General features: G+C 33.9%; 1 protein-coding gene and 2 long non-coding RNA genes across 4 annotated transcripts; all 3 read left to right on the forward strand.

Moving 5' to 3' along the window:
* Positions 1 to 3,562: 3,562 nt before the first annotated feature.
* Positions 3,563 to 4,961, forward strand: LOC149477623 (uncharacterized). Of its 2 annotated transcripts, none has more exons than XR_016317582.1 (5): positions 3,563 to 3,705; positions 3,998 to 4,232; positions 4,360 to 4,431; positions 4,550 to 4,629; positions 4,734 to 4,961. It is a non-coding gene; the product is annotated as an uncharacterized LOC149477623 (long non-coding RNA). The 2 variants fall into 2 exon arrangements; XR_016317583.1 differs by lacking the exon at positions 3,563 to 3,705 and adding an exon at positions 3,726 to 3,909.
* A 4,641-nt stretch (positions 4,962 to 9,602) lies between these two features.
* LOC149477624 (uncharacterized) lies at positions 9,603 to 10,948 on the forward strand. Its single transcript, XR_016317554.1, has 2 exons — positions 9,603 to 10,416; positions 10,667 to 10,948. It is a non-coding gene; the product is annotated as an uncharacterized LOC149477624 (long non-coding RNA).
* Positions 10,949 to 25,396: 14,448 nt separating this feature from the next.
* Positions 25,397 to 27,216, forward strand: LOC149477625 (uncharacterized). The gene has a single exon (XM_089710393.1). The coding sequence runs from the start codon at positions 25,626 to 25,628 to the stop codon at positions 27,084 to 27,086; it is 1,461 nt and encodes a 486-aa protein (XP_089566519.1). The 5' UTR covers positions 25,397 to 25,625; the 3' UTR covers positions 27,087 to 27,216.
* The last annotated feature ends 529 nt before the right edge of the window (positions 27,217 to 27,745 follow it).

Raw genomic sequence — 27,745 nt, forward strand, 5'->3', positions numbered from 1 at the left:
GTAGCCACGGTGGGGCTGGGTGGGGCGCTTACCCTGGCTTTGATCTGGTAGATACTAATTGTGAAGGGGAGTGGGCGTGGGCGTGGGATTGGGACTGAACGTGGCATATGGCGTGGGAGTGCGAGTGGGCGCGGGAGTGGGAGCATGAAAATAAAAATGATTTTTTATTGTTACCCCACCCTGAGCCCATGGTCATAAGGTCCCATAGTCACTATTCCACGCGAACGAAGTCGCGGGGACAGCTAGTAGACAAATATAATCAGAAAGCTTTGAACTCCTAAGCTCAACCATAAAAGATAGACATTTATGATGTCGGGAGATATTTTTTATATAATATGGAGAACATTTCTTTCATACTTGATTTCTGTGTAGCTTTAACCATTAAGATACACGCATTAAGAACGCACACGCGACGAAAGCTTAAAAATGGAGTTGCTGCTCTGCTCACGAATATGAAAAATAATTGTACCAAGTTTCGTTTAAATCCGTCGAGTAGTTTTTGTTTCTATAACGGTTATACAGACAGACAGACGGACAAACATTTTTGACGTCGATGTCGATCTCTAATCACCTCGTGATAGTTATTTAGGAAATATATTTCATGTGCAGAATTGACCTCTACAGATTTAATATAAGTAGGTATACATATATTTAGATTCCAATTTCCATGTAACGTTAAATTCGACTATATAATAACTAACAGACAACGCAGGTTACTCTCGTTTCCGTAAGTTGAGGCGGCTACATATTCGGTCCTAATAACATGACTTTTTGTGAACGAAACGACAGCGCGGTTTAATTCGATGGCAACACCATCAGAAAAAAGGAAATATTTTTAACTTTGAAAAAATATTATGATTTACACTATTAATACTATTTTAACATTAACACAAAATATAAGACTGTGAGTGTGTAAAAATAAATCCAGCTAGTTTCACATCACACTTATGTTTATAATTAGGTATACGACATGAAAATATATTAATTACCAAGCAATAATCATACAGATAAATACTGAACAAAAGTATTAACAGTCAAAGTATATTTTTACTAACAACATGTAAATGATGAAGGAATAATAATTATCAACGAACTAACCTTTTTGTATTAGAGTCCCGCCTCGTGATCGAATTATTAAAACACGAAGATTTTTAAAAATGTAACCAATGAACACAATCAATATTAGATTAACTGTAATGGTGTCTAGTTTGACTTAAAATAATATACATCTACCCTCACTTTTAAAAATGTAGTATATTCACACGAATTATATAAGCGCACCTTATAGGGAAGGGAAGATTTATTATGGGTTAAAGAGTTAAATAAATAAATAACATAATTATATTTAAATTATTAATTTTTAACATTGTGTTCAGTAGTGTTAACATGTAAATTGATTTGATTTTTACGAAATCTCATAGATGGCGCTGTTTCAAATTTGTCTTTATAGTACTAAGATTCATTAAACAGTTTCTCTGCCCAAATTACGTAAATGACGTAGTTTTTATAGTGTAAAGCTAGATAATAGCATGGCTTACTCAAAAACAACATTTAAACATGAGTCTTTAGATTGTACGCTGTCGTAGTTCACGGAATACGTAAGAAAAGTAAAGGTTCACAGCTCCTCTCCCGGAGGTGATAGCATGATAATATGTTTAAAAAAACCTCACACGACCTGTTAGTAATATTCATGCAAAATTTGAAGTCAATCTATGCAGTACTTTTCGAGATTAGCTCGGACAAACATACAGACAAACAGACAAACAGACAAACAGACAAACAGACAAAAATTCTAATAACTATATTTTTGGCTTCTATATCGATTATAGATCATGGATTATGTATTCTTTTAAAAAAATATTCAATGTACAGTTTTGACTTTCCTACGATTTTATTATATGTATAGATTCCATTCGAAGATCTAACGATAGTAAATGTTACCATACTGAATTGGCCTATCTTTCAGCTTAGCACACAAAAAAAATCAAGCATCTAGCGCAATAATTCACGTTACCATAAATAAAAATCTCATCGTACTCGGCGATAGATGAAAAATTGAAAAAAATGTAATAACTCCGAAAATACGAAAAATCGCATAACACACATGGGGGTGATTCGGATAGCCCTCTTGGTCTTCTACCTCCCAGCTTTCGTTCATCACTACTTTTTGGGACACCCTGTATATAATATTATATAGATGAAGAGTTTGTAGAGGTTGTTAATCTCTCAAAAAAACAAAGCTCGTAATAATAAATTAAAGTATCAAAACTTTATTTCCAACTATAACCTAAGTTACCATTAGGTTACCTTAATATGATGATTTTTTGAATTTGCCGCCTTTTCCAGTCTTATCTTTCGTTAGCCGGACTATCACCACAGTATCACCATATTTCCTACAGTATGGCGACGAATGTACTTGTGCAGAGAAACGGAGGGGAACTGGCGGGGGGTCGGGCGACGCGGGCCGCTTAATGCAATCACGCTGAGTTTGCATTAACTATCGCGAAAGGACGACGCAGTCGTATTTTTTGTGTAATAATTTTATTATACATAGGTACTTACATATTCTATTATGGCGCGCAAAAACTGTTCCGTTTACGGATGTAAATCTACATTGAAATCCCAGAAGGAAACAATATTTCAGAAAGATTGTATTAATAATTGTATCTGTTGAATTAAAATCAAAGCTATGTATATGTTGTCCTCATTATTTTCTAATCAGATTGTACATCCCAATGCGAATGCATTACTTCTTAAATGGTATAATATACAATTAAGAACATCCAAAAATAAAGTGTCCACGTAAATAATATTTAGCAGTGCAATATCTGTAATTATATATTTATGAACAAATGATTACATCAGATTTAATAATCGCAATTATTTTGAATGTACATATGAATAAATGATTTCATCATAATATTAATAATCACAATTGTTTTATTTCCCATTTGTTGCAACCCTAGCGTATTTTCGTGTGGCAGCGTAAGTACCTACGCTGGCGGCGGCATCGCGCGACATCAAAGGCGTTTCCTTACTGTAGGAAATAATATTGTAATACTGTGCTATCACTATCATTATTATATTATACATAGTATAAAACAAAGTCGCTTTCTCTGTCCCTATGTCCCTTTGTACGCTTAAATCTTTGAAACTACGCAACGGATTTTGATGCAGTTTCTTTTAATAGATAGAGTGATTCAAGAGGAAGGTTTATATGTATAATAACATCCATTAAATAGTGGAGAAGTACTGCTATTTTTGAGGTTTCTAATGTGATGTCGTAAAAAATTACCAGCCTTACTTATAAAAACTGACTGATCTGTTGCATAAACACCTCTCAGTTAAATAACTCTCAACTCCTTAAACAATGATTAAAATAATCTTAGGTACATATAAACCTATCTCAGCAGTCTCTCAACTAAGTTACGTCAATATATGTATTTTTTTCTAGTAACATTATCGAAATAAAACCCGCTATTCACGTAAAACTTGACTAAAAATGTACTTTTTGACAAATATGAATGGTAGACTTTATTTTGTATGACGTTTAACGGTTTAACTGACAGGATATTGATAACTTTCAAATTTCAAACATTTGTACAGATTTGAGATTTTTGATAAATTCAAATTCAGTTTTAATTTAAAATGAGTTCAATGATCAATAAACGTTCTCGTTCGACGAATTGGAGTGAGGAGGATAAGGTACGTAATGTACACAAGAAATCTAATAGAATGTACTTATTTCCTTACATGTTTTAATGCTTATTAATAAATATATATTGCTCTTTAGAAAGTGCTTCGAAAATAATTAGTGCTCGAGCGAGCACATATTATATTAGAGAATAAGGATACGTCGACTAATACAAATACAGCAAAAAAACTTGCATGGGAAGATGTTTTGTCTTGGTTATTTTAGTTTTACTTATTCTAACAGTTTCTTGTATTTAATAAATTGTTACAGTGTAATAACATTATTATTGTATTTATATTTCAGTTATAATATCATTTCACTCCATAAAAGGGACTTAAGCCAAATACAAAATCAGTGGAGGAATTTGAAGAAAGCTAAGGCTTCGGAACACAAATTTAGAACGGCAAGAAACATGACAGGCGGGGGACCTCCGCCACCAAGTCCTCCGCCTGAAGATCAAGAGCTTATAGCAGCTCTTCCTAATGAGTTTGTGGTTGATAACAATCCTTTCGATAGCGATGCAACACATGGCCAACAGGTTTATATTTTTTACATTTTCTACTGCTATTATTCCTTAATTTGGAATATCCATTAAGGGATAATAGCGCTATGCATATATAGTTTTTTATTGTGAGATTGAGTAATTATATTTTATATATTTATAGGAAGTTACTAAGGAGTCTGCTGATGATACATTGAAATTGAATGAAAATGATGAAAGCACTGCACATGCATAGGTAATCATATTATATAATAATTTGTATAATATTTTTATCAGTTATGTTATACAAAAATATCAGTATTATAAATAAAATTTATATTATTTTAAAATAATTATTATTTTTTTATTTTTAGCCTGAATTGCCAAATTTCTCCACTGAATTGCCACGTATAAATCCTACACATCATATTTTCAAAGCTAAACCAAAAAAAACGTAAGTATGTAATGTTGAAAATAGAATTTCATGAAATTTCCTGTGCTTATTGTTCAGCTGTGATTTATGTGAAATAATGTTTAATGTTTATGTTATTTTTACAGTGGGAAATCAAATTCCAATTACGAGCATCAATTATTCCTCCTTGCAAAAAAAAGCAGGGAGGAATTAATGAAGCAACAACAAGAGTTGCATCTATTAAGAATAGAGCAAGAGAGGGAGCTTCACCTATTAAGAATAGAACAAGAGAGGGAGCTTCACGAGAAGAAGCTCCAAATACTTGCATTAGAGGAGGAATATTTAAAAAAAATAAATTTTGAAAAATAATAAAATATGGTTTTTATTGATTAAAATAAGTTTCAATATAAATGGCCCTGTTTATATTTTCGTCTTCATCTTCTATATTATCAGGGATAGTTGGATCGATTAATAATTGATTTTCAAGGCCTGAAGGATCTAGAAAAATACAAAATAAAGAATTAAAATATGCTTATTTTTTATGTATTGGCATTATTAAATATACTTTGTTTACATATTAGTTTGCACAAATACCTTGATTTAAAATAGACTCATTAAAGAGTATTGCTAAATTGTGCAAAACTGCACAAGCAACAATAGTGGTCTTGATCACTTGCAGAGACCCTCGCATTGTTTCGTTGAGTATGCGGAATCTTTGCTTCCACACCCCAAAGCAACGCTCTACAGTATTCCTCGTTCGTATGTGACTCAGGTTGTACCTTTCTTCTGCCTGTGTCCTTGGTCTTAATATTGGTGTTAGAAGATGCGAAGTACAAGGATACCCGCTATCTCCAATCAGCTTCCCATGAAATTCATTCTCCTCAAACCTCCGCTTTATTGAGCTTTCTCTATATATGCGGGAATCATGTGTACTTCCTCTCCAGTGACACACAATATCGCAGATTTTAAGGTCAGAGTCACATACTACCTGTAATTATTGTCATCAATATTATTATAAATTAGAAACACATAATAGCACACATAACAATGAAAATTTATTACTTTAAATACACTATGATCAAACTAAAATGTTATTGTACAATGTTCATACTTGAGTGTTAATGGAGTAATGTCCCTTCCTATTAACATAGTACTGTCCAGCCTCTCCACTCACTTTGCGTATCTTAATATGAGTGCAATCTATTGCACCAATGATACGCTTCATCCCGCATATTATGGCCTCAAATTTCCTAATTGCTTTGGCTTCCTCGGTTGAGTTCGACGGCATATTAATATAACGCGAACTTTTAGAAGCTAACGCAATAGCAACATTTCGGGACAAACGGGAAAGTGTCTGTTGACTCATTCTGTGAATGTCAGCACAATCTTCTTGGATCTGTAATGTAATAGATCGTTATACAGGCTTTTCTATTGTATATATCCAAAACTAGAGCACAAGTCACATCTACCTCATGCCGGCCCCAATATCGAATAACTGCCATCACTTGCAGTTCCACTGGAATACCGCCCCCTCGAGTGTCCACGCGAAGGTCATCCCGAATCAAATTAATGATTTGTTGCATGTTATTCTTTCCGAATATATACCTCGACCGTAGTGTGGCCCTGTGGCCGCTACAAAAAATATATTGACACCATAGATTGACACTAATACCAGGTTATTTTAATTCTAGGTTGAAAAGTAGGTTTTTAATAAATAAGCACTCTCAGAACAATAGATTTATTTAATAAATGAAACGATACCATTTTAAATTTCGCGCTGTTTATGTATGATGTGCGCATGCCTTAATGCTCTAAGGCGCATGCGCAGGTTTTTATTATTTTATAATTTTAATAAAATAAATAATTCAACAATTTCAATGATGAGCCCATACGGACCTAACGGTAAAGAATACGATTTTGATAAAATTTGCCAATTTTGCTATGGATGGGGTGCTAAAGTGTAACTTTTTTATACCTAAAATTAAAAAAAAATTATTTAAAAAAAAACTAAAGGGGACCTAACGAAAAAATTGTGGGACCTTATAGGACCTAACGGAGACCTATCGATTGAGGTCATTTTTGACCCAAAATTCTATGGATGGGGTGCTAAAGTGCATTTTTTTTTATACCTAAAATTTAAAAAAATTATTTAAAAAAAAACTAAAGGGGACCTAACGAAAAAATTGTGGGACCTTAAAGGACCTAACGGGGACCTAACGATCAAGGTCATTTTCGACCCAAAATTCCATTGATGGGGTGCTAAGTTTGCACTGGTGTTTTACTAATTGTTATTGTTGACTTTTTGTTGCTGTTGTTTACTAAGTTTCCTTAGTTAATTGTTGGCGAAATGCCGAAAAAACTAATTTTGGTACTTTATTCAAATCGATTTCATTTTCATATTAGAATATTATCGATTATCGGAAACAATTGATACGATTTCAGTAACCGACATCTCTACACGTGTCAAAAATCGATGTGTCACAGAAATCATCTTAGGTGGAAAGGACTATAATTGGATAATATTCTTATAGTGCCACAAACTTATCTGACCCGGTGACAGTGTCACTGATGTACAGTCAGAAGCATAAATATATTACTATTTGCAGATTAGCAAAAATATCTGTCATAAGAACGGGTTCAATAATATCTGTCTGCCCGTATACAGCAAAAATATCTGACATTAGTAGGCAGCATAATAAAGTGGCATCAAAATTATATGACGAAAATGTAGAGCAAATAATTGTGACAACCTCTCGAAGCATAAATATGTGACGTCACCTAGGAGGCAATAATATCTGACACAATTTTATATTTCTGTATTGTAAAATATAATTGATTCCTCACAAAAAGCATAAATATGTGACACTAGCTTTCCGCCCACGGCTTCGCCTGCGTTTTCACAGAAATACCGCATAGTTCCCGTTCTCGTGGGAATTTTGGGCTAAAACCTATCCTATGTGTTAACCCAAGTTACCCTTTATATGTCTGCTAAATTTCATTGTAATCGGTTCAGTAGTATTTGCGTGAAAGAGTAACAAACACACACATACACATCTTCACAAACTTTTGCATTTATAATACTAGATCAGTAGGATAGGAAGTAGGATTATAGTAGGACTAGTAGGATAAGATAGGATAGGATTTTAAAAAGGTCAAACGTTTTTTTATTGAATTAGTGTTTTGTATTTTGCTGGGGTAAGAATATGAACAAAAGACACATTCTATTTTGTAAATATTTTTTATTTAAATGAAATTACGATAATATGATAATTTGCCATAATTTTCGATACTCAATAAAATAATAGCAATATTATAGGTACAGTGCCACAAACTTATCTGACCCGGTGGCAAAAACTGGAACTACGTGCCGCCATTTTGAAATGTCACATTTTCACAGACTTTTCATACGGAATATTTTGTTTATATAAAAGAAAGCGACATCAGTGACACTGTCACCGGGTCAGATAAGTTTGTGGCACTATAAATGAAAATGAATAACGGAGCAATCGTGTCAAACGCCGCTAACGTCAAATATAAAAAAAAACAATTTCTAAATAATACACGAAGGTTACACTGAACCTTCAAATAAAATAGATCTACCCAAGTGGGTATTCATATGAGTAAATGAATACTTTAATTTTGTCATGATATGATATCCTTCTAATATTATAAATGCGAAAGTTCGTATCATGTAAGGATGTTTGTTACTCTTTCACACAAATAAAAGACAAAACAATGGAATTTGGCAAACACATAGAAGGTAACTTGGATTAACGCTTATGAGAGCTTTTATCCTGGAAATCCCACAGGAACGGAAACTATGCGTGTTTTTCTTTGAAAACGCGGGCGAAGCCGCGGGTGTTAAGCTAGTAGGATATAATATCTAGACATACAATATGTAGTATACAACGACGGCACATATTAATTAATATGGTAATCATGTTTTAAAACAACGTAGTTAAAATAAAATTTATTTATTTTATACTAGCGGTCCGCCCCGGCTTCACCCGTGGTACATATTTACGTTTTCTCTACATAAAAACCATCCTCGTACTTCAAGGAATATAATAAAAAAAGAATTATCGAAATTGGTTCAGCCGTTCTCAAGTTATGCGCTTACCAACACATTTTGCGATTCATTTTTATATATAAGAAGAAGATTAATTCAATATTAAATTGAAAATAAAATTGTGTCAGATATTATTGCTTCCTAGTTGATGTCACATATTTATGCTTTGTGTGAGGAATCGAAGCAAAATACAGAAATATGAAATTGTGTCAGATATTATTGCTTCCTAGTTGATGTCACATATTTATGCTTTTTGTTAGGAGCCGATGCAAAATACAGAAATATGAAATTGTGTCAGATATTATTGCCACCTAGTTGGTGTCACATATTTATGCTTCGTGTGAGGAATCGATGCAAAATACAGAAATATGAAATTGTGTCAGATATTATTGCCACCTAGTTGGTGTCACATATTTATGCTTTGTGTGAGGAATCGATGCAAAATATGAAATTGTGTCATATATTATTGCTTCGTAGTTGATGTCACATATTTATGCTTTTTGTGAGGAATCGATGCAAAATACAGAAATATGAAATTGTGTCAGATATTATTGCCACCTAGGTGATGTCACATATGTATGCCGTGAACGGGAACTATGCGGTATTTCTGTGAAAACGCAGGCGAAGCCGCGGGCGGAAAGCTAGTGTCACATATTTATGCTTTTTGTGAGGAATCAATTATATTTTACAATACAGAAATATAAAATTGTGTCAGATATTATTGCCTCCTAGGTGACGTCACATATTTATGCTTCGAGAGGTTGTCACAATTATTTGCTCTACATTTTCGTCATATAATTTTGATGCCACTTTATTATGCTGCCTAATAATGTCAGATATTTTTGCTGTATACGGGCAGACTGATATTATTGAATTTGTTCTAGTGACAGATATTTTTGCACATCGCCCCCTAGGCATATATTATTGCTCGTGACTGTACCAGTGCAAACTTAGCACCCCATCTATGGAATTTTGGGTCGAAAATGACCTTGATCGTTAGGTCCCCGTTAGGTCCTTTAAGGTCCACCAATTTTTTCGTTAGGTCCCCTTTAGTTTTTTTTTAAATAATTTTTTAAATTTTAGGTATAAAAAAATTACACTTTAGCACCCCATCCATAGAATTTTGGGTCAAAAATGACCTTAATCTATAGGTCTTCGTTAGGTCCTATAAGGTCCCACAATTTTTTCGTTAGGTCCCCTTTAGTTTTTTTTTAAATATTTTTTTTTTAATTTTGGGTATAAAAAAATTACACTTTAGCACCTCATCCATATCAAAATTGGCGAATTTTATCAAAATCGTATTCTTTACCGTTAGGTCCGTATAGGTCCATCATTGAAATTGTTAAATTATTTATTTTATTAAAATCTATATATTTATAAGAAAGTCGTGTTAGTTACTCCACTTATAACTCAAGAACGGCTGAACCGATTTAGCTGAAAATTGGCAGGGAGGTAGTTTAGAGCCAGGAGAAGGATATAGGATACTAAATATGTACCACGGGCGAAGCCGGGGCACTAGTTATAAAATAATTGAAACCTGCGCATGCGCCTTAGAGCATTAAGACATGCGCACATCATACATAAACAGCGCGAAATTTAAATTGGTATCGTTTCATTTATTAAATCAATAAATAAATCTATACTAGTCACGTCTGGTTCGAAAGATGAGACTGGCTTTTTATTTCGAAAATTTATTTGGCAACACTTAACAGTTAACTGTCATTAAAACCTGAGTTGTTGATGTGTCAAAGCTTGTCAAAGTGATTTTATTTTCTGCGATTTTAGCTTAGGATTTTAGTGATTTCTAATAATTGAAAACTGAGTTGAAAACATGACGAAAACTTTAAACTATGATTAATAAATTTAAAAAGAAACAATTTGAAAGAGATGTAGTTTTCAAGGAAAAACACACAGTGTGACTTGATATTTTGATACTTTTCATCTTGATTGCATTGCACATTATATGATTTGTTTAATATTATTATTATTATTTTGCATGGATGATACCAGTAATCCAGTTATAAACTATTAAAGCAACAATATAAAATTGAACGATCTGTCCGTTCAAAATGTTTAAAGACACAAAATCAGTATCTCAACGAGATTTCTTCTATGACCGAACCATGTTATTCATGTTGAAGAGCAGTACAAAAAAAACAAGATGGAATAACTGCAGAAATGGAAGAGTTAATGATGTCAGAGATAATGATAGTGATTCTTATTCTTTATTCGCGGCTGAACGCGGCTTTTAGATTTAATATGATTATATTGATTAAACAAAATTTAATTGTATTTTATTATGTTTTTTATTACTTTCACTAGCTGTTCTTTTTTTTATCTGTATCAGATAACTGTACCAGATTACATATACAGGGTGTCCCAAAAAGTAGTGATATACTGAAGCTGGGAGGTAGAGGACTTAGAGGGCTATCCGAATCACCCCCATGTGTGTTATGCGATTTTTCGTATTTTCGGAGTTATTACATTTTTTTCAATTTTTCATCTATCGCCGAGTACGATGAGATTTTTATTTATGGTGACGTGAATTATTGCGCTAGATGCTTGATTTTTTTTTGTGTGCTAAGCTGAAAGATAGGCCAATTCAGTATGGTAACATTTACTATCGTTAGATCTTCGAATGGAATAAAAAAAAGAATTAAATGCCAAGAAAGATAAAATTACCCAGTATGTTCATAACTTCAAGGGCCCATAAAAAAATAAAATCACATAAAAAAGGTTTTCCATTTGGCTTTTAAAAACTTGCTCTATCGATCAGGTAGCTACCCTAAAAATTTCATTTTATTATTCTGAAGGCTTCAATCGAAAAATTGAAATCTAAATGTGGTAAGTGCAAAATTTTTATTAACGTGATGATCATTAAAACCAATAAATAGGTGTTTAATTACCAGAATTTTTTTAAATAGCCCCGCTGTTGCTCAGTGCAAGTGCGACATCACCGTAAAAAGTTGTCTTTTAAATGTCTGAATGCTTTTTTATCATTTTTAATGGTTTCTTCTGCTACTATGAATTTCCGGGTTATTTCGTCCAAATTGAGGCATTCTCTCAAGTAGCCGAAGTCTTTTTAGTATCCCCATTGAAACAAATCAATGGGGTTTAGGTCGAGGGACCGTGGAGGCCAGGCTTTAAAGCAGGCGTCACCGGCGCATGCGCAGGCTGCAACGACCAATCCATCTTTCAGGGTATTTTTGCCCTTTAGCCTGGCCTCCACGGTCTCCGGACATAAACCCTATTGAATTTTTTCCGTGGGGATACTACAAAGACGAGAGACTGCCACAATTTGGACGAAATAACCCGGAAATTCATAGTAGCAGAAGAAACCATTAAAAATGATAAAAGAGCATTCAGACATTAAAAAGACAACTTTTTACGGTGATGTCGCACTTGCATTGAGCAACAGCGGGGCTATTTAAAAAAAAAATCATTTTTAAACACCTATTTATTGGTTTTAATGATCATCATGTTACTAAAAATTTTGCACTTACCACATTTAGATTTCAATTTTTCGATTGAAGCCTTCAGAATAATAAAATGAAATTTTTAGGGTAGCTACCTGATCGATAGAGCAAGTTTTTAAAAGCCAAATGGAAAACCTTTTTTATGTGATTTTATTTTTTTATGGGCCCTTGAAGTTATGAACATACTGGGTAATTTTATCTTTCTTGGCATTTAATTATTTTTTTTACTAGCTGTTGCCCGCGACTTCGTCCGCGATTCGGTCGTTTTTCGTCATTCGTCGTTTAAAAAAAATACGTGACACTTTATTTTTGAATGTTCTTAATTGTCTCTTATAAAATTTAACTACATTAAAATTGAATACTCTGATAAGAAAATCTTAAAATCATCGAAAATCATAGACATCGAATATCTGAGGAAAACATGAATGAATGTGATTTAAATTCTACATTTCTTAGTAATTAAAATAATAATCTAAATTAAATGTAGATTAACAGTTTGAGCGCACCATTATAGAATATGTACCTAAGTAATAAATTACGTTAGTTTACATAGTAACTTTACTAAAAACACGATGACTTTCTTTCGCGCTTGGTACCACAAACTAAACATGTTTGTGGTACGTGGCCCGCGTCACTTTACCCCCCACGAGTTCCCCTCCGTTGCTATGCGAAAATACATTCGTCGCCCTACTGTAGGAAAAATTGTAATACTGCGGCCTGGGCGTTATAACACGCTCAGGGAATTCCTGAGTGCTGATAGACTTCCGTCTATCGGCATTTATACCAATTTTATATTAATATCACCATCTTGAGGAAAAGCTTCTAATGTTGATTTAAAACGCATATATACGGATTAACCTGATGAATTAACATGTTCTAAAATTGTGAAATGAGTTCAGTTTTAAATTCGAGAAATATTGATTTCTTGTATTCGATTATTCGTCGTAGTCGAATACAAAATATATTTAAAGAAACTTAGGTTGGCCTTCAGGCAAAAGGGATCCTATCAAATGATAAACTTGACCTTGTATCTTAAAAGTAAGAATGAAAGGAGCATCTAATAATTGTTGAGCACCAAAGGATCATTTAAAACGCAATACTATAAGAGCTAATATTGTCTAAGAACTGTTTAGATTGCACATGTTCCTCTAAAACTTAAAAGTAGTGATTTCAAAGGTTCCGTCGTATCTTCAAACGAAAGCCGACTCCTTACTCCACTTTAAAGCATTACAAAAAGAACATACTACGTTAATATCGCCTATACAGAAGATGATCTGTAATCAATTGTGAGGTTATAAGCAAACCCACTTTTATATTATTTTGTCGGACCACACCACCGAATTTGTAGATTGATCTTCTATGTTTACCTCTAAGTCATTAAGACTATGTCGAAATCTGTCTGCAATAAGACGGGCCTCTCGCTATTCGTCCGTTTAAAGAGACCAATAGTTTCAATTCTTAATCTTTCATTAAACAAACTTATTAATCGTTCTTGTCTCAAATAATGGTAATATTCGCGTCCCTACTCTAGTCATTGCTTATGCTCATGTTCATCTTCGAGAGATCGAATAATATTATGGTGCACCCTATTATTTGTCAAACGGTCTTCATATTGAGTAAAAGTTTCAGAATTCTCGAGATAAAATATGACGATCGTGATCAGCTGTGAGACGTAATTCCCTCTCAGTGAGGGTTTCATTCTCACGGGATAGTACAATATGCCATTTGCGATCAGCTGTGAGACGTTATATATACCCTCAGTGAAGGTTTCGGTCTCACAGGATAGTACATGCCGTTCGCGGTCAGCTGTGAGCCGCAATTCTCGTTGTGAAGCGGTTTCAGGTTCGGCATAACACATGTTGTTTTCGGTCAATAGTAAGCCTCTTATCTCTAACGATCCTTGAGAACTTTTATTTCTCATTTTCTTAACTTTGCTCGAATTTCGATATATAAAGATTTTTTAGGTGGCACTGATGCGGGTGAATAAAAATTAAAACGGACTAAGAGTGTTATAATCTCAATCATCATCATCAATACATATAATAAAATTGTGGAAAAGTGATGTCTGTACAATTAAAATATGTAGAAAAAAATTAGCAGGTGTTATTATTATCGAGAAATCGAGAGAAACCATTTTTTTCTCTTAAAAGCCCCTCCCACTTCCCGAACTCCGATTGACCGTAATTTATTTTTCCTTACATTTTTATCATATCCTTTTCTAATGGGTTTCACCCTACTGCGATTTTTTTTTGTTTCAAAAATTATCTACCCTGGTGTATAGGTAAATTTTCCACATAAAATGTCCTTTAAATTATGTCGTATTATATTTTTAACCCCCGACGCAAAAAGACTGGTGTTATGTGTTTGACCGCTATGTATTTCTGTGTGTGTGTGTGTCTGTCTATGGCACCGTAGCTGGCTAACAGGTAAACCGAATTAGATGCGGTTTTTTTTGTTAGGCAGAATATTTTCCGACGCTGGTTCTTAGATAAAGTGTATCAAAATTGGTTCATCCACTTATTATACCTACATAGGGGTAAAAGTGGGAATGAAAAAAATGAAAGTTATAATTTATTTTTAAAGATCGTCGGGAAGTTTATGAAATTATTTATTCCTTTTTCTATACACTTTTCTTCGTCTAAACGGTTTAGTTACGTGCTCTCTCTCTCTTCAGCCTTTAGTTACGTGCGTGAGACAGGAAAGATCTAATTTGGATTTGTTTCTGGATTTGATAAAAACTGAGTATCGATTAAGCTGATCAGTGGCTACTGGCTACACCATAGATTATTAAAAACATCCGTTTAAGAAAGGAAGGAAATAGAATTTGCTCCTCTCCCCCCCCCCTGGTTCCTAAAAAATAATATGACATAATTTAAAAGAAATTTTACGTAGAATTAGTTAGGCATTTCTTTTTTGATTTTCGATATTATATACTAATCATAATTTTTAATTACAATATGTAGTAACTATTTGGTATAGGTTAGGCATTTCATTTCTTGATTTTCTTTAATAATTTGGTACGTAAGTTTTTTAGCTCAGTTTAGTAAGAAATTTTAATAACAATTCTTTTAATTATTTATGGTAGTACAACAGTACAGTATGGTAGTACGTATTTACTCAATAATTGTATGTTAAGTAGTAATTCAGCATGGGCGTAGCCACGGTGGGGCTGGGTGGGGCGCTTACCCTGGCTTTGATCTGGTAGATACTAATTGTGAAGGGGAGTGGGCGTGGGCGTGGGATTGGGACTGAACGTGGCATATGGCGTGGGAGTGCGAGTGGGCGCGGGAGTGGGAGCATGAAAATAAAAATGATTTTTTATTGTTACCCCACCCTGAGCCCATGGTCATAAGGTCCCATAGTCACTATTCCACGCGAACGAAGTCGCGGGGACAGCTAGTAGACAAATATAATCAGAAAGCTTTGAACTCCTAAGCTCAACCATAAAAGATAGACATTTATGATGTCGGGAGATATTTTTTATATAATATGGAGAACATTTCTTTCATACTTGATTTCTGTGTAGCTTTAACCATTAAGATACACGCATTAAGAACGCACACGCGACGAAAGCTTAAAAATGGAGTTGCTGCTCTGCTCACGAATATGAAAAATAATTGTACCAAGTTTCGTTTAAATCCGTCGAGTAGTTTTTGTTTCTATAACGGTTATACAGACAGACAGACGGACAAACATTTTTGACGTCGATGTCGATCTCTAATCACCTCGTGATAGTTATTTAGGAAATATATTTCATGTGCAGAATTGACCTCTACAGATTTAATATAAGTAGGTATACATATATTTAGATTCCAATTTCCATGTAACGTTAAATTCGACTATATAATAACTAACAGACAACGCAGGTTACTCTCGTTTCCGTAAGTTGAGGCGGCTACATATTCGGTCCTAATAACATGACTTTTTGTGAACGAAACGACAGCGCGGTTTAATTCGATGGCAACACCATCAGAAAAAAGGAAATATTTTTAACTTTGAAAAAATATTATGATTTACACTATTAATACTATTTTAACATTAACACAAAATATAAGACTGTGAGTGTGTAAAAATAAATCCAGCTAGTTTCACATCACACTTATGTTTATAATTAGGTATACGACATGAAAATATATTAATTACCAAGCAATAATCATACAGATAAATACTGAACAAAAGTATTAACAGTCAAAGTATATTTTTACTAACAACATGTAAATGATGAAGGAATAATAATTATCAACGAACTAACCTTTTTGTATTAGAGTCCCGCCTCGTGATCGAATTATTAAAACACGAAGATTTTTAAAAATGTAACCAATGAACACAATCAATATTAGATTAACTGTAATGGTGTCTAGTTTGACTTAAAATAATATACATCTACCCTCACTTTTAAAAATGTAGTATATTCACACGAATTATATAAGCGCACCTTATAGGGAAGGGAAGATTTATTATGGGTTAAAGAGTTAAATAAATAAATAACATAATTATATTTAAATTATTAATTTTTAACATTGTGTTCAGTAGTGTTAACATGTAAATTGATTTGATTTTTACGAAATCTCATAGATGGCGCTGTTTCAAATTTGTCTTTATAGTACTAAGATTCATTAAACAGTTTCTCTGCCCAAATTACGTAAATGACGTAGTTTTTATAGTGTAAAGCTAGATAATAGCATGGCTTACTCAAAAACAACATTTAAACATGAGTCTTTAGATTGTACGCTGTCGTAGTTCACGGAATACGTAAGAAAAGTAAAGGTTCACAGCTCCTCTCCCGGAGGTGATAGCATGATAATATGTTTAAAAAAACCTCACACGACCTGTTAGTAATATTCATGCAAAATTTGAAGTCAATCTATGCAGTACTTTTCGAGATTAGCTCGGACAAACATACAGACAAACAGACAAACAGACAAACAGACAAACAGACAAAAATTCTAATAACTATATTTTTGGCTTCTATATCGATTATAGATCATGGATTATGTATTCTTTTAAAAAAATATTCAATGTACAGTTTTGACTTTCCTACGATTTTATTATATGTATAGATTCCATTCGAAGATCTAACGATAGTAAATGTTACCATACTGAATTGGCCTATCTTTCAGCTTAGCACACAAAAAAAATCAAGCATCTAGCGCAATAATTCACGTTACCATAAATAAAAATCTCATCGTACTCGGCGATAGATGAAAAATTGAAAAAAATGTAATAACTCCGAAAATACGAAAAATCGCATAACACACATGGGGGTGATTCGGATAGCCCTCTTGGTCTTCTACCTCCCAGCTTTCGTTCATCACTACTTTTTGGGACACCCTGTATATAATATTATATAGATGAAGAGTTTGTAGAGGTTGTTAATCTCTCAAAAAAACAAAGCTCGTAATAATAAATTAAAGTATCAAAACTTTATTTCCAACTATAACCTAAGTTACCATTAGGTTACCTTAATATGATGATTTTTTGAATTTGCCGCCTTTTCCAGTCTTATCTTTCGTTAGCCGGACTATCACCACAGTATCACCATATTTCCTACAGTATGGCGACGAATGTACTTGTGCAGAGAAACGGAGGGGAACTGGCGGGGGGTCGGGCGACGCGGGCCGCTTAATGCAATCACGCTGAGTTTGCATTAACTATCGCGAAAGGACGACGCAGTCGTATTTTTTGTGTAATAATTTTATTATACATAGGTACTTACATATTCTATTATGGCGCGCAAAAACTGTTCCGTTTACGGATGTAAATCTACATTGAAATCCCAGAAGGAAACAATATTTCAGAAAGATTGTATTAATAATTGTATCTGTTGAATTAAAATCAAAGCTATGTATATGTTGTCCTCATTATTTTCTAATCAGATTGTACATCCCAATGCGAATGCATTACTTCTTAAATGGTATAATATACAATTAAGAACATCCAAAAATAAAGTGTCCACGTAAATAATATTTAGCAGTGCAATATCTGTAATTATATATTTATGAACAAATGATTACATCAGATTTAATAATCGCAATTATTTTGAATGTACATATGAATAAATGATTTCATCATAATATTAATAATCACAATTGTTTTATTTCCCATTTGTTGCAACCCTAGCGTATTTTCGTGTGGCAGCGTAAGTACCTACGCTGGCGGCGGCATCGCGCGACATCAAAGGCGTTTCCTTACTGTAGGAAATAATATTGTAATACTGTGCTATCACTATCATTATTATATTATACATAGTATAAAACAAAGTCGCTTTCTCTGTCCCTATGTCCCTTTGTACGCTTAAATCTTTGAAACTACGCAACGGATTTTGATGCAGTTTCTTTTAATAGATAGAGTGATTCAAGAGGAAGGTTTATATGTATAATAACATCCATTAAATAGTGGAGAAGTACTGCTATTTTTGAGGTTTCTAATGTGATGTCGTAAAAAATTACCAGCCTTACTTATAAAAACTGACTGATCTGTTGCATAAACACCTCTCAGTTAAATAACTCTCAACTCCTTAAACAATGATTAAAATAATCTTAGGTACATATAAACCTATCTCAGCAGTCTCTCAACTAAGTTACGTCAATATATGTATTTTTTTCTAGTAACATTATCGAAATAAAACCCGCTATTCACGTAAAACTTGACTAAAAATGTACTTTTTGACAAATATGAATGGTAGACTTTATTTTGTATGACGTTTAACGGTTTAACTGACAGGATATTGATAACTTTCAAATTTCAAACATTTGTACAGATTTGAGATTTTTGATAAATTCAAATTCAGTTTTAATTTAAAATGAGTTCAATGATCAATAAACGTTCTCGTTCGACGAATTGGAGTGAGGAGGATAAGGTACGTAATGTACACAAGAAATCTAATAGAATGTACTTATTTCCTTACATGTTTTAATGCTTATTAATAAATATATATTGCTCTTTAGAAAGTGCTTCGAAAATAATTGGCTAAACTGTACATTATAGGGCGTGGAGTTGAGAGTCGTAATTTTTTTTGTGGTTAGCTATTGTCCTATGGAACCTAAATCTGAAATTTCACAGCGCGAAAACTTTTTGTTTTTGAGTCACGAATTTTTGAAAATCGGAAAATTTTACTCCATTTTATCTTTGAAACGCGAACTTACTGTTATGACAGTGTCAAATTGACCTACAGCGATTGTCAAACGCGTTTCATTTCAGGTAAAACATTTCTATCTAACAAAAAAAATATTATAATTTAAATTTTATTTATGAAATTTGTATATTTTTTAACAACAACATTAAAAATAATTATTATTAAGTATAGTTTTTGTAAAATAGATTAAATAAAATAAAATTATTAATATTCGCAATTTATAATTTAACAAAAATATTAATCGAAGTGTCTAGTCGTCCGCTAAACGGATGAATAAAATAAATTAGTCGTCCGATTACCGGATGAATAAAATAATTTAATCGTCCGATTATTCGGATTACTAGATAACCTTTTAACACTAAAGCTAGTTGGGTTGGACTAAAGCAAAGGGGGCGCAGGACTTTTGATGGAGTTGGTGTCATTTTAACACCTATTTATTATTGTTTTATCGTAAAGATAACGCTAATATAAGCATGTTTTATAGGAACAACTTTTCTCTAAAATCAAAAATGGCGGAGATATTCACCCTCAATTCGTTAGGTTAGGTTTAGGTTAGGTTAGCCTTTAGGTTATAGACCGGGAGATACTGACACAAAATTTCGAGTCATTTGTAACAGGATGGTGGTTCTACAGGGGTCTTAGAACGCAATGATAAAAAGAAAAATGATGGTGTGATCGCTGGTATCGGTGGTTTAGTCTCGTGGGCGTTAGCCGAACTCGTCGGAAAAATAGCGAAAGTCAAACGATTTGTAACAAAAAAATTTTAGTATTTACCGATAGCCCATAAAAAAGAAGTAGGCGGTAGTGTCATGCCATACTTTTCCGGTGTGACTTACAGCCCGCCATACTGACGCGAATATGTTGATTTAAATAAAACAATTATTCAACCATTTGTACCAGGCTAACTTTTGCACTGGTAACCATCGTCGTGCAGCCATTTACGAAAATCGCCATGCCATACTTTTCGGACGATTCCAAATGGTCGCCATACCGCCGAAAATCTGCAAAAAAAATTTATTTCGCCAAACTTTTTGTACCAGTATTGCATTTGGATTTTTGGAGAGTATTTGATAAAATGTGACCATTATTATATTTGCCATACTTCTAGTAGGGGGAAAAAGTGCTGTCATACTTGAAAAATTAATTTAGTATTAATTTATATAAGTGAAGATTTCCAACACCTAGATCTTTGAAATTTTGTATTTATATTCTTTGATCCTCAAACTTCCAGGAAAAATAAGTGCCATACTGTTACAAATCGTTTGACTTTCGCTATTTTCCGACGAGTTCGACTAACGCCCACGCGACTAAGCCGCCGGCACCAGCGTTCACACCATCATTTTTCTTTATGTCATTGCGTACTAAGAACCCTGTAGAACCGCCATCCTGTTACAAATGACTCGAAATTTTGTGTTAGTATCTCCCGGTCTATTAGGTTAGGTTAGGTTTCTTAAAAAAAAACTACACAGAAATAGGAGCCCCGCGAAGCGGGGCTCCGTCGACGCGCAAAAAAAAATCAAGTTAGGTTAGGTTAGCCGTTAGGTTAGGTTAGGTTAGGTTTCTTAAAAAAAAAAAAACTACACAGAAATAGGAGCCCCGCGAAGCGGGGCTCCGTCGACGCGCAAAAAAAATCTAGTTTAGGTTAGGTTAGCCGTTAGGTTAGGTTAGGTTAGGTTTCTTTAAAAAAAAACTACACAGAAATAGGAGCCCCGCGAAGCGGGGCTCCGTCGACGCGCAAAAAAAAATCAAATACCTACGTGTGCCCTCCTCCCCCCACAAAAAACCTATAATACGTGCGGCAGTTCAGTGCCGCGGCAGCGGCCGGCGAGTGCCAGAAGCGACTTTAGGGCGATTCCCACTCAAACAAAAAAAAAACTACAGGTCATACTAATGTCTATTACATTAAATCTGTCATATTTCAAATCAAAGAGCTAATGCAATATTACTAGTATTGAAAACTATTATTGTAAAGTAATAATTAATATTAATTGCTTCAGATCAATGTGGAACTGGAAAAAAATACCTAAAGCAAAGGGGTCGCAGGACTTAGAAAATTTTTGATGGAGTTGGTATCATTATAACACCTATTTATTATTGTTTTATCGTAAAGATTACGCTAATAAAAGCAAGTTTTGTTGGGGCAACTTTTCTCTAAACTTGATAATTACCAAGATACATGACGGATTGTAAAATGTAAATTTTTTCAATGATGGAATATTATGTATTCAATATTAAGCTGCGAAAGTCCGAATCTAGCTAAAAAACGTTACGCTAAAATAAGCATTGCATTATCATAAGACTTGCCACAGAACCGAAGCTGTCAACCCCGAATTCCACGTGGTCTTGTCTGCCCTACCCCTAGAGTGTATGTAAAAAGCCGGAGGCGCGGAGGGAGAGCAGCCCTCGCCCGCCGTGACAAAGCTCGGGAGCCGTGCGGAGCGGAGCGGCTGAGGCTGGTCGCCGAAGGCGACCAATAAGCTGAAGCTGCGAAGTGGAGTACGGGCGACCGTGCTTTGTCACGCAAGGGCGGAAGGGCTGCACTTCCCGTAGCGCCGGAGCTAAGGCAGTGTCTGAGACAATATAAAAAAGACATGAGGAGATAGGGAAAGGGTTAGGTTAGGTTTTATCATCAACCTTTGAGGGCGAATATCTCGGCCATTTTATATTTTAGAGAAAAAGTTTTTTTTATAAAACATGCTTATTTTAGCGTTTTGAATAAAAATTATGTATTTTATGATTCCTATACAATTTTCACTTTAGATGAAAAATTTTCTAAGTCCTTACTTTGCGCCCCCTTTGCTTTAGGCGGACCAAAACTTAATTTGTAAATATCTCGAAAACTATTAATTTTCGCGCCCCCCCCTTTACAGGGGAAGTTCCTAGTACCCACCCCCCCTCTCTCCACCCCCCACTACCCCCAAATTCCACGCCCTATAATGTACAGTTTTACCAAATAATTAGTGCTCGAGCGAGCACATATTATATTAGAGAATAAGGATACGTCGACTAATACAAATACAGCAAAAAAACTTGCATGGGAAGATGTTTTGTCTTGGTTATTTTAGTTTTACTTATTCTAACAGTTTCTTGTATTTAATAAATTGTTACAGTGTAATAACATTATTATTGTATTTATATTTCAGTTATAATATCATTTCACTCCATAAAAGGGACTTAAGCCAAATACAAAATCAGTGGAGGAATTTGAAGAAAGCTAAGGCTTCGGAACACAAATTTAGAACGGCAAGAAACATGACAGGCGGGGGACCTCCGCCACCAAGTCCTCCGCCTGAAGATCAAGAGCTTATAGCAGCTCTTCCTAATGAGTTTGTGGTTGATAACAATCCTTTCGATAGCGATGCAACACATGGCCAACAGGTTTATATTTTTTACATTTTCTACTGCTATTATTCCTTAATTTGGAATATCCATTAAGGGATAATAGCGCTATGCATATATAGTTTTTTATTGTGAGATTGAGTAATTATATTTTATATATTTATAGGAAGTTACTAAGGAGTCTGCTGATGATACATTGAAATTGAATGAAAATGATGAAAGCACTGCACATGCATAGGTAATCATATTATATAATAATTTGTATAATATTTTTATCAGTTATGTTATACAAAAATATCAGTATTATAAATAAAATTTATATTATTTTAAAATAATTATTATTTTTTTATTTTTAGCCTGAATTGCCAAATTTCTCCACTGAATTGCCACGTATAAATCCTACACATCATATTTTCAAAGCTAAACCAAAAAAAACGTAAGTATGTAATGTTGAAAATAGAATTTCATGAAATTTCCTGTGCTTATTGTTCAGCTGTGATTTATGTGAAATAATGTTTAATGTTTATGTTATTTTTACAGTGGGAAATCAAATTCCAATTACGAGCATCAATTATTCCTCCTTGCAAAAAAAAGCAGGGAGGAATTAATGAAGCAACAACAAGAGTTGCATCTATTAAGAATAGAGCAAGAGAGGGAGCTTCACCTATTAAGAATAGAACAAGAGAGGGAGCTTCACGAGAAGAAGCTCCAAATACTTGCATTAGAGGAGGAATATTTAAAAAAAATAAATTTTGAAAAATAATAAAATATGGTTTTTATTGATTAAAATAAGTTTCAATATAAATGGCCCTGTTTATATTTTCGTCTTCATCTTCTATATTATCAGGGATAGTTGGATCGATTAATAATTGATTTTCAAGGCCTGAAGGATCTAGAAAAATACAAAATAAAGAATTAAAATATGCTTATTTTTTATGTATTGGCATTATTAAATATACTTTGTTTACATATTAGTTTGCACAAATACCTTGATTTAAAATAGACTCATTAAAGAGTATTGCTAAATTGTGCAAAACTGCACAAGCAACAATAGTGGTCTTGATCACTTGCAGAGACCCTCGCATTGTTTCGTTGAGTATGCGGAATCTTTGCTTCCACACCCCAAAGCAACGCTCTACAGTATTCCTCGTTCGTATGTGACTCAGGTTGTACCTTTCTTCTGCCTGTGTCCTTGGTCTTAATATTGGTGTTAGAAGATGCGAAGTACAAGGATACCCGCTATCTCCAATCAGCTTCCCATGAAATTCATTCTCCTCAAACCTCCGCTTTATTGAGCTTTCTCTATATATGCGGGAATCATGTGTACTTCCTCTCCAGTGACACACAATATCGCAGATTTTAAGGTCAGAGTCACATACTACCTGTAATTATTGTCATCAATATTATTATAAATTAGAAACACATAATAGCACACATAACAATGAAAATTTATTACTTTAAATACACTATGATCAAACTAAAATGTTATTGTACAATGTTCATACTTGAGTGTTAATGGAGTAATGTCCCTTCCTATTAACATAGTACTGTCCAGCCTCTCCACTCACTTTGCGTATCTTAATATGAGTGCAATCTATTGCACCAATGATACGCTTCATCCCGCATATTATGGCCTCAAATTTCCTAATTGCTTTGGCTTCCTCGGTTGAGTTCGACGGCATATTAATATAACGCGAACTTTTAGAAGCTAACGCAATAGCAACATTTCGGGACAAACGGGAAAGTGTCTGTTGACTCATTCTGTGAATGTCAGCACAATCTTCTTGGATCTGTAATGTAATAGATCGTTATACAGGCTTTTCTATTGTATATATCCAAAACTAGAGCACAAGTCACATCTACCTCATGCCGGCCCCAATATCGAATAACTGCCATCACTTGCAGTTCCACTGGAATACCGCCCCCTCGAGTGTCCACGCGAAGGTCATCCCGAATCAAATTAATGATTTGTTGCATGTTATTCTTTCCGAATATATACCTCGACCGTAGTGTGGCCCTGTGGCCGCTACAAAAAATATATTGACACCATAGATTGACACTAATACCAGGTTATTTTAATTCTAGGTTGAAAAGTAGGTTTTTAATAAATAAGCACTCTCAGAACAATAGATTTATTTAATAAATGAAACGATACCATTTTAAATTTCGCGCTGTTTATGTATGATGTGCGCATGCCTTAATGCTCTAAGGCGCATGCGCAGGTTTTTATTATTTTATAATTTTAATAAAATAAATAATTCAACAATTTCAATGATGAGCCCATACGGACCTAACGGTAAAGAATACGATTTTGATAAAATTTGCCAATTTTGCTATGGATGGGGTGCTAAAGTGTAACTTTTTTATACCTAAAATTAAAAAAAAATTATTTAAAAAAAAACTAAAGGGGACCTAACGAAAAAATTGTGGGACCTTATAGGACCTAACGGAGACCTATCGATTGAGGTCATTTTTGACCCAAAATTCTATGGATGGGGTGCTAAAGTGCATTTTTTTTTATACCTAAAATTTAAAAAAATTATTTAAAAAAAAACTAAAGGGGACCTAACGAAAAAATTGTGGGACCTTAAAGGACCTAACGGGGACCTAACGATCAAGGTCATTTTCGACCCAAAATTCCATTGATGGGGTGCTAAGTTTGCACTGGTCACTGATGTCGCTTTCTTTTATATAAACAAAATATTCCGTATGAAAAGTCTGTGAAAATGTGACATTTCAAAATGGCGGCACGTAGTTCCAGTTTTTGCCACCGGGTCAGATAAGTTTGTGGCAGAAAAGCGCGGGAATCTTCGAACGAGCCGGGTGTAATTTTTGAAATTTAATTTGAAAAAAAATTTAAATTAATGTTCAATTGAGTTTGGCTTTGTATATATCTTTTGTTTCCTATATATAAACTTGTAAATTAGTGTAGTTAGTAGTTTTTTATTGGTAAGTCTATTTTATTCTGATTTATAGTATGTAAAAAAATTTTTGCACTTAATTTTTGGCGGGCTGATCGATGAACGATCCTCCCGACCCTATAGCTTCAGGACCAAGTTTCCAACTTGGTCCTGAAGTAGCTAGTTATATTACGGTTCCAAGTATAGAATGTGAAAACGATTTTGCATTAAAAAATAGTTGGGTGGAAAGCACTCCTAAAAAACGCAGGCTAAGGAAACAGGACAGTGATAGCACTGAGCCTAATAAAAAGTCCAATTCTGATGTTACTTTTAATGAATCCTATAAGAATGATAATAATAATATGAATGAACAATCGGCTTTACCAAATTTACGTTCAGAATACCTATCTACTGACTCCTTCCCTTATATTGTTCATGTTCAGCGTACAGAGTCAACACCTGGCGATGGAACAACATTGCATCCCATTACTTTTGGTCGATTTTTAAAAAATAACAATATTAAAAATATAGTATCTGGTAGTGTTAAAAAAATAGGGAGAAATCGTTGTATTGTAGCATTTTCAACACCAAAGGATGCTAATGATTTTATTAAAAATAAAAATTTAGAATTAAATAAGCTAAGTGCAAAAATACCAACATATAACATAAGTCGCATTGGTATTGTTAAAGGAATACCTTCTGAATGGTCCCAAGAGGAAATAATAGAAAATATTTCAACTCCAGCTGGCTGTGGAAAAATTATAAAAGTTAGAAGGATCAATTATAAGGTTATTATTGATGGTTCCATATCTTGGAGACCAACACAATCTGTTGTTCTTACATTTGACGGTCAAGTTCTTCCTGAACGTGTGTATGCCTGTTATAACTCTCTGCCAGTTAATCTTTACATTTTCCCTACCATCCAATGTTTTCAATGCTGTAGATATGGTCATACTAAAAATATATGTCGTTCCAAACCCAGATGTTATAAGTGTGGTCAAGATCATTCTGGCGACACTTGTACAGTCGAAGAAGATTGTGCATCATGTTTGTTATGTTCAGGCTTCCATTTCGCAACTAATAAAATCTGTCCAGAATTTAAACGCCAAAAGGATATTAAAATAAGTATGTCTGAAAAAAATATATCTTACGGGGAAGCAAGTAAACTTTACCCAAATGTATCAAAGTCTTATGGGGATGTATTAATGTCTTCATCTGCTTATTCAACCACAAATAGATTGAATGTAAATAGTTCAAATTCATCCTACAAAAAGACTTATTTTTTAAAACCAAAATTGCCTCCTAAGACTAATAAGGGTTTTGATAAAAATGCTCATAATGCTATTATTAGGGAAGCTCAGATTCCTACGCCTGAAAATGGCTGCGGTTATCAAGTAGCCCCTAATGAATCTGAAACTTCCCAGATAATGGATATAATTACTTTACTTATCAACACTCTATTGAAAAATAACACCCTGAAACCGTCCAACGTTGCCACTTTACATAAAGTAATTGATAGTTTATTTAGTAATCATGGATTCCAAAATAATACAGTGGAACTGCAGAAGCGTGATACCTAAAAAGTCAGATCTAATTCACATAATAAATAAGCACAATCCTTTTTAATTGCTCTAAATGAGACTTGGTTAAAACCAAATCTCTTCTTTCGAATTCCAGGTTATGATTGTAATTTCAAATTTGTATTTTGTATTCGTGATGACAGAATTGATGGGTATGGTGGTGCTGCCAATCTTATTAAAAAGTCAATACTCTAATATTACCAGCGCACAATAATAAATATGTAAATAGTGTTGGCATTAGTTTTAAAAATATTTCAATCATTTCAATTTATATATCCACGGAAATGATAGGGCTGATAGCTTGGCCAAGGATGCAGTGCAGTGTAGAGATATGTAATATGTATCCATACATTAACTACTCTCATGATCTCTTAACATTACCGAAACGATTTCTCTTTGAAGCGTGGAATACGGTCTACGGTGGACAGATACAGCATAAGGGAAGGAATTACTATAGAATTCAACCGGTAATCCCCATAAAACCTTGGTTTGTTGGTGTTGAAGCAAATAAATTAGTTATATCTACAATAAGTCGCATCAGAATAGGACATATGTGTATTCTAGTCATTTAGCCAGAATAGGCGTATTAAATAGTGAAGTTTGCGAGTATGGAGAGGATGAGGGAAATATAGACCACATATTTTTCTCTTGCTCTTTAT

The sequence above is a fragment of the Colias philodice genome, chromosome 24 (genome assembly GCF_061535455.1).
Source record: "Colias philodice isolate Cphi_HAF_F1 chromosome 24, ilColPhil1 Martin Lab GWU primary, whole genome shotgun sequence".
Classification (NCBI taxonomy): domain Eukaryota; kingdom Metazoa; phylum Arthropoda; class Insecta; order Lepidoptera; family Pieridae; genus Colias; species Colias philodice.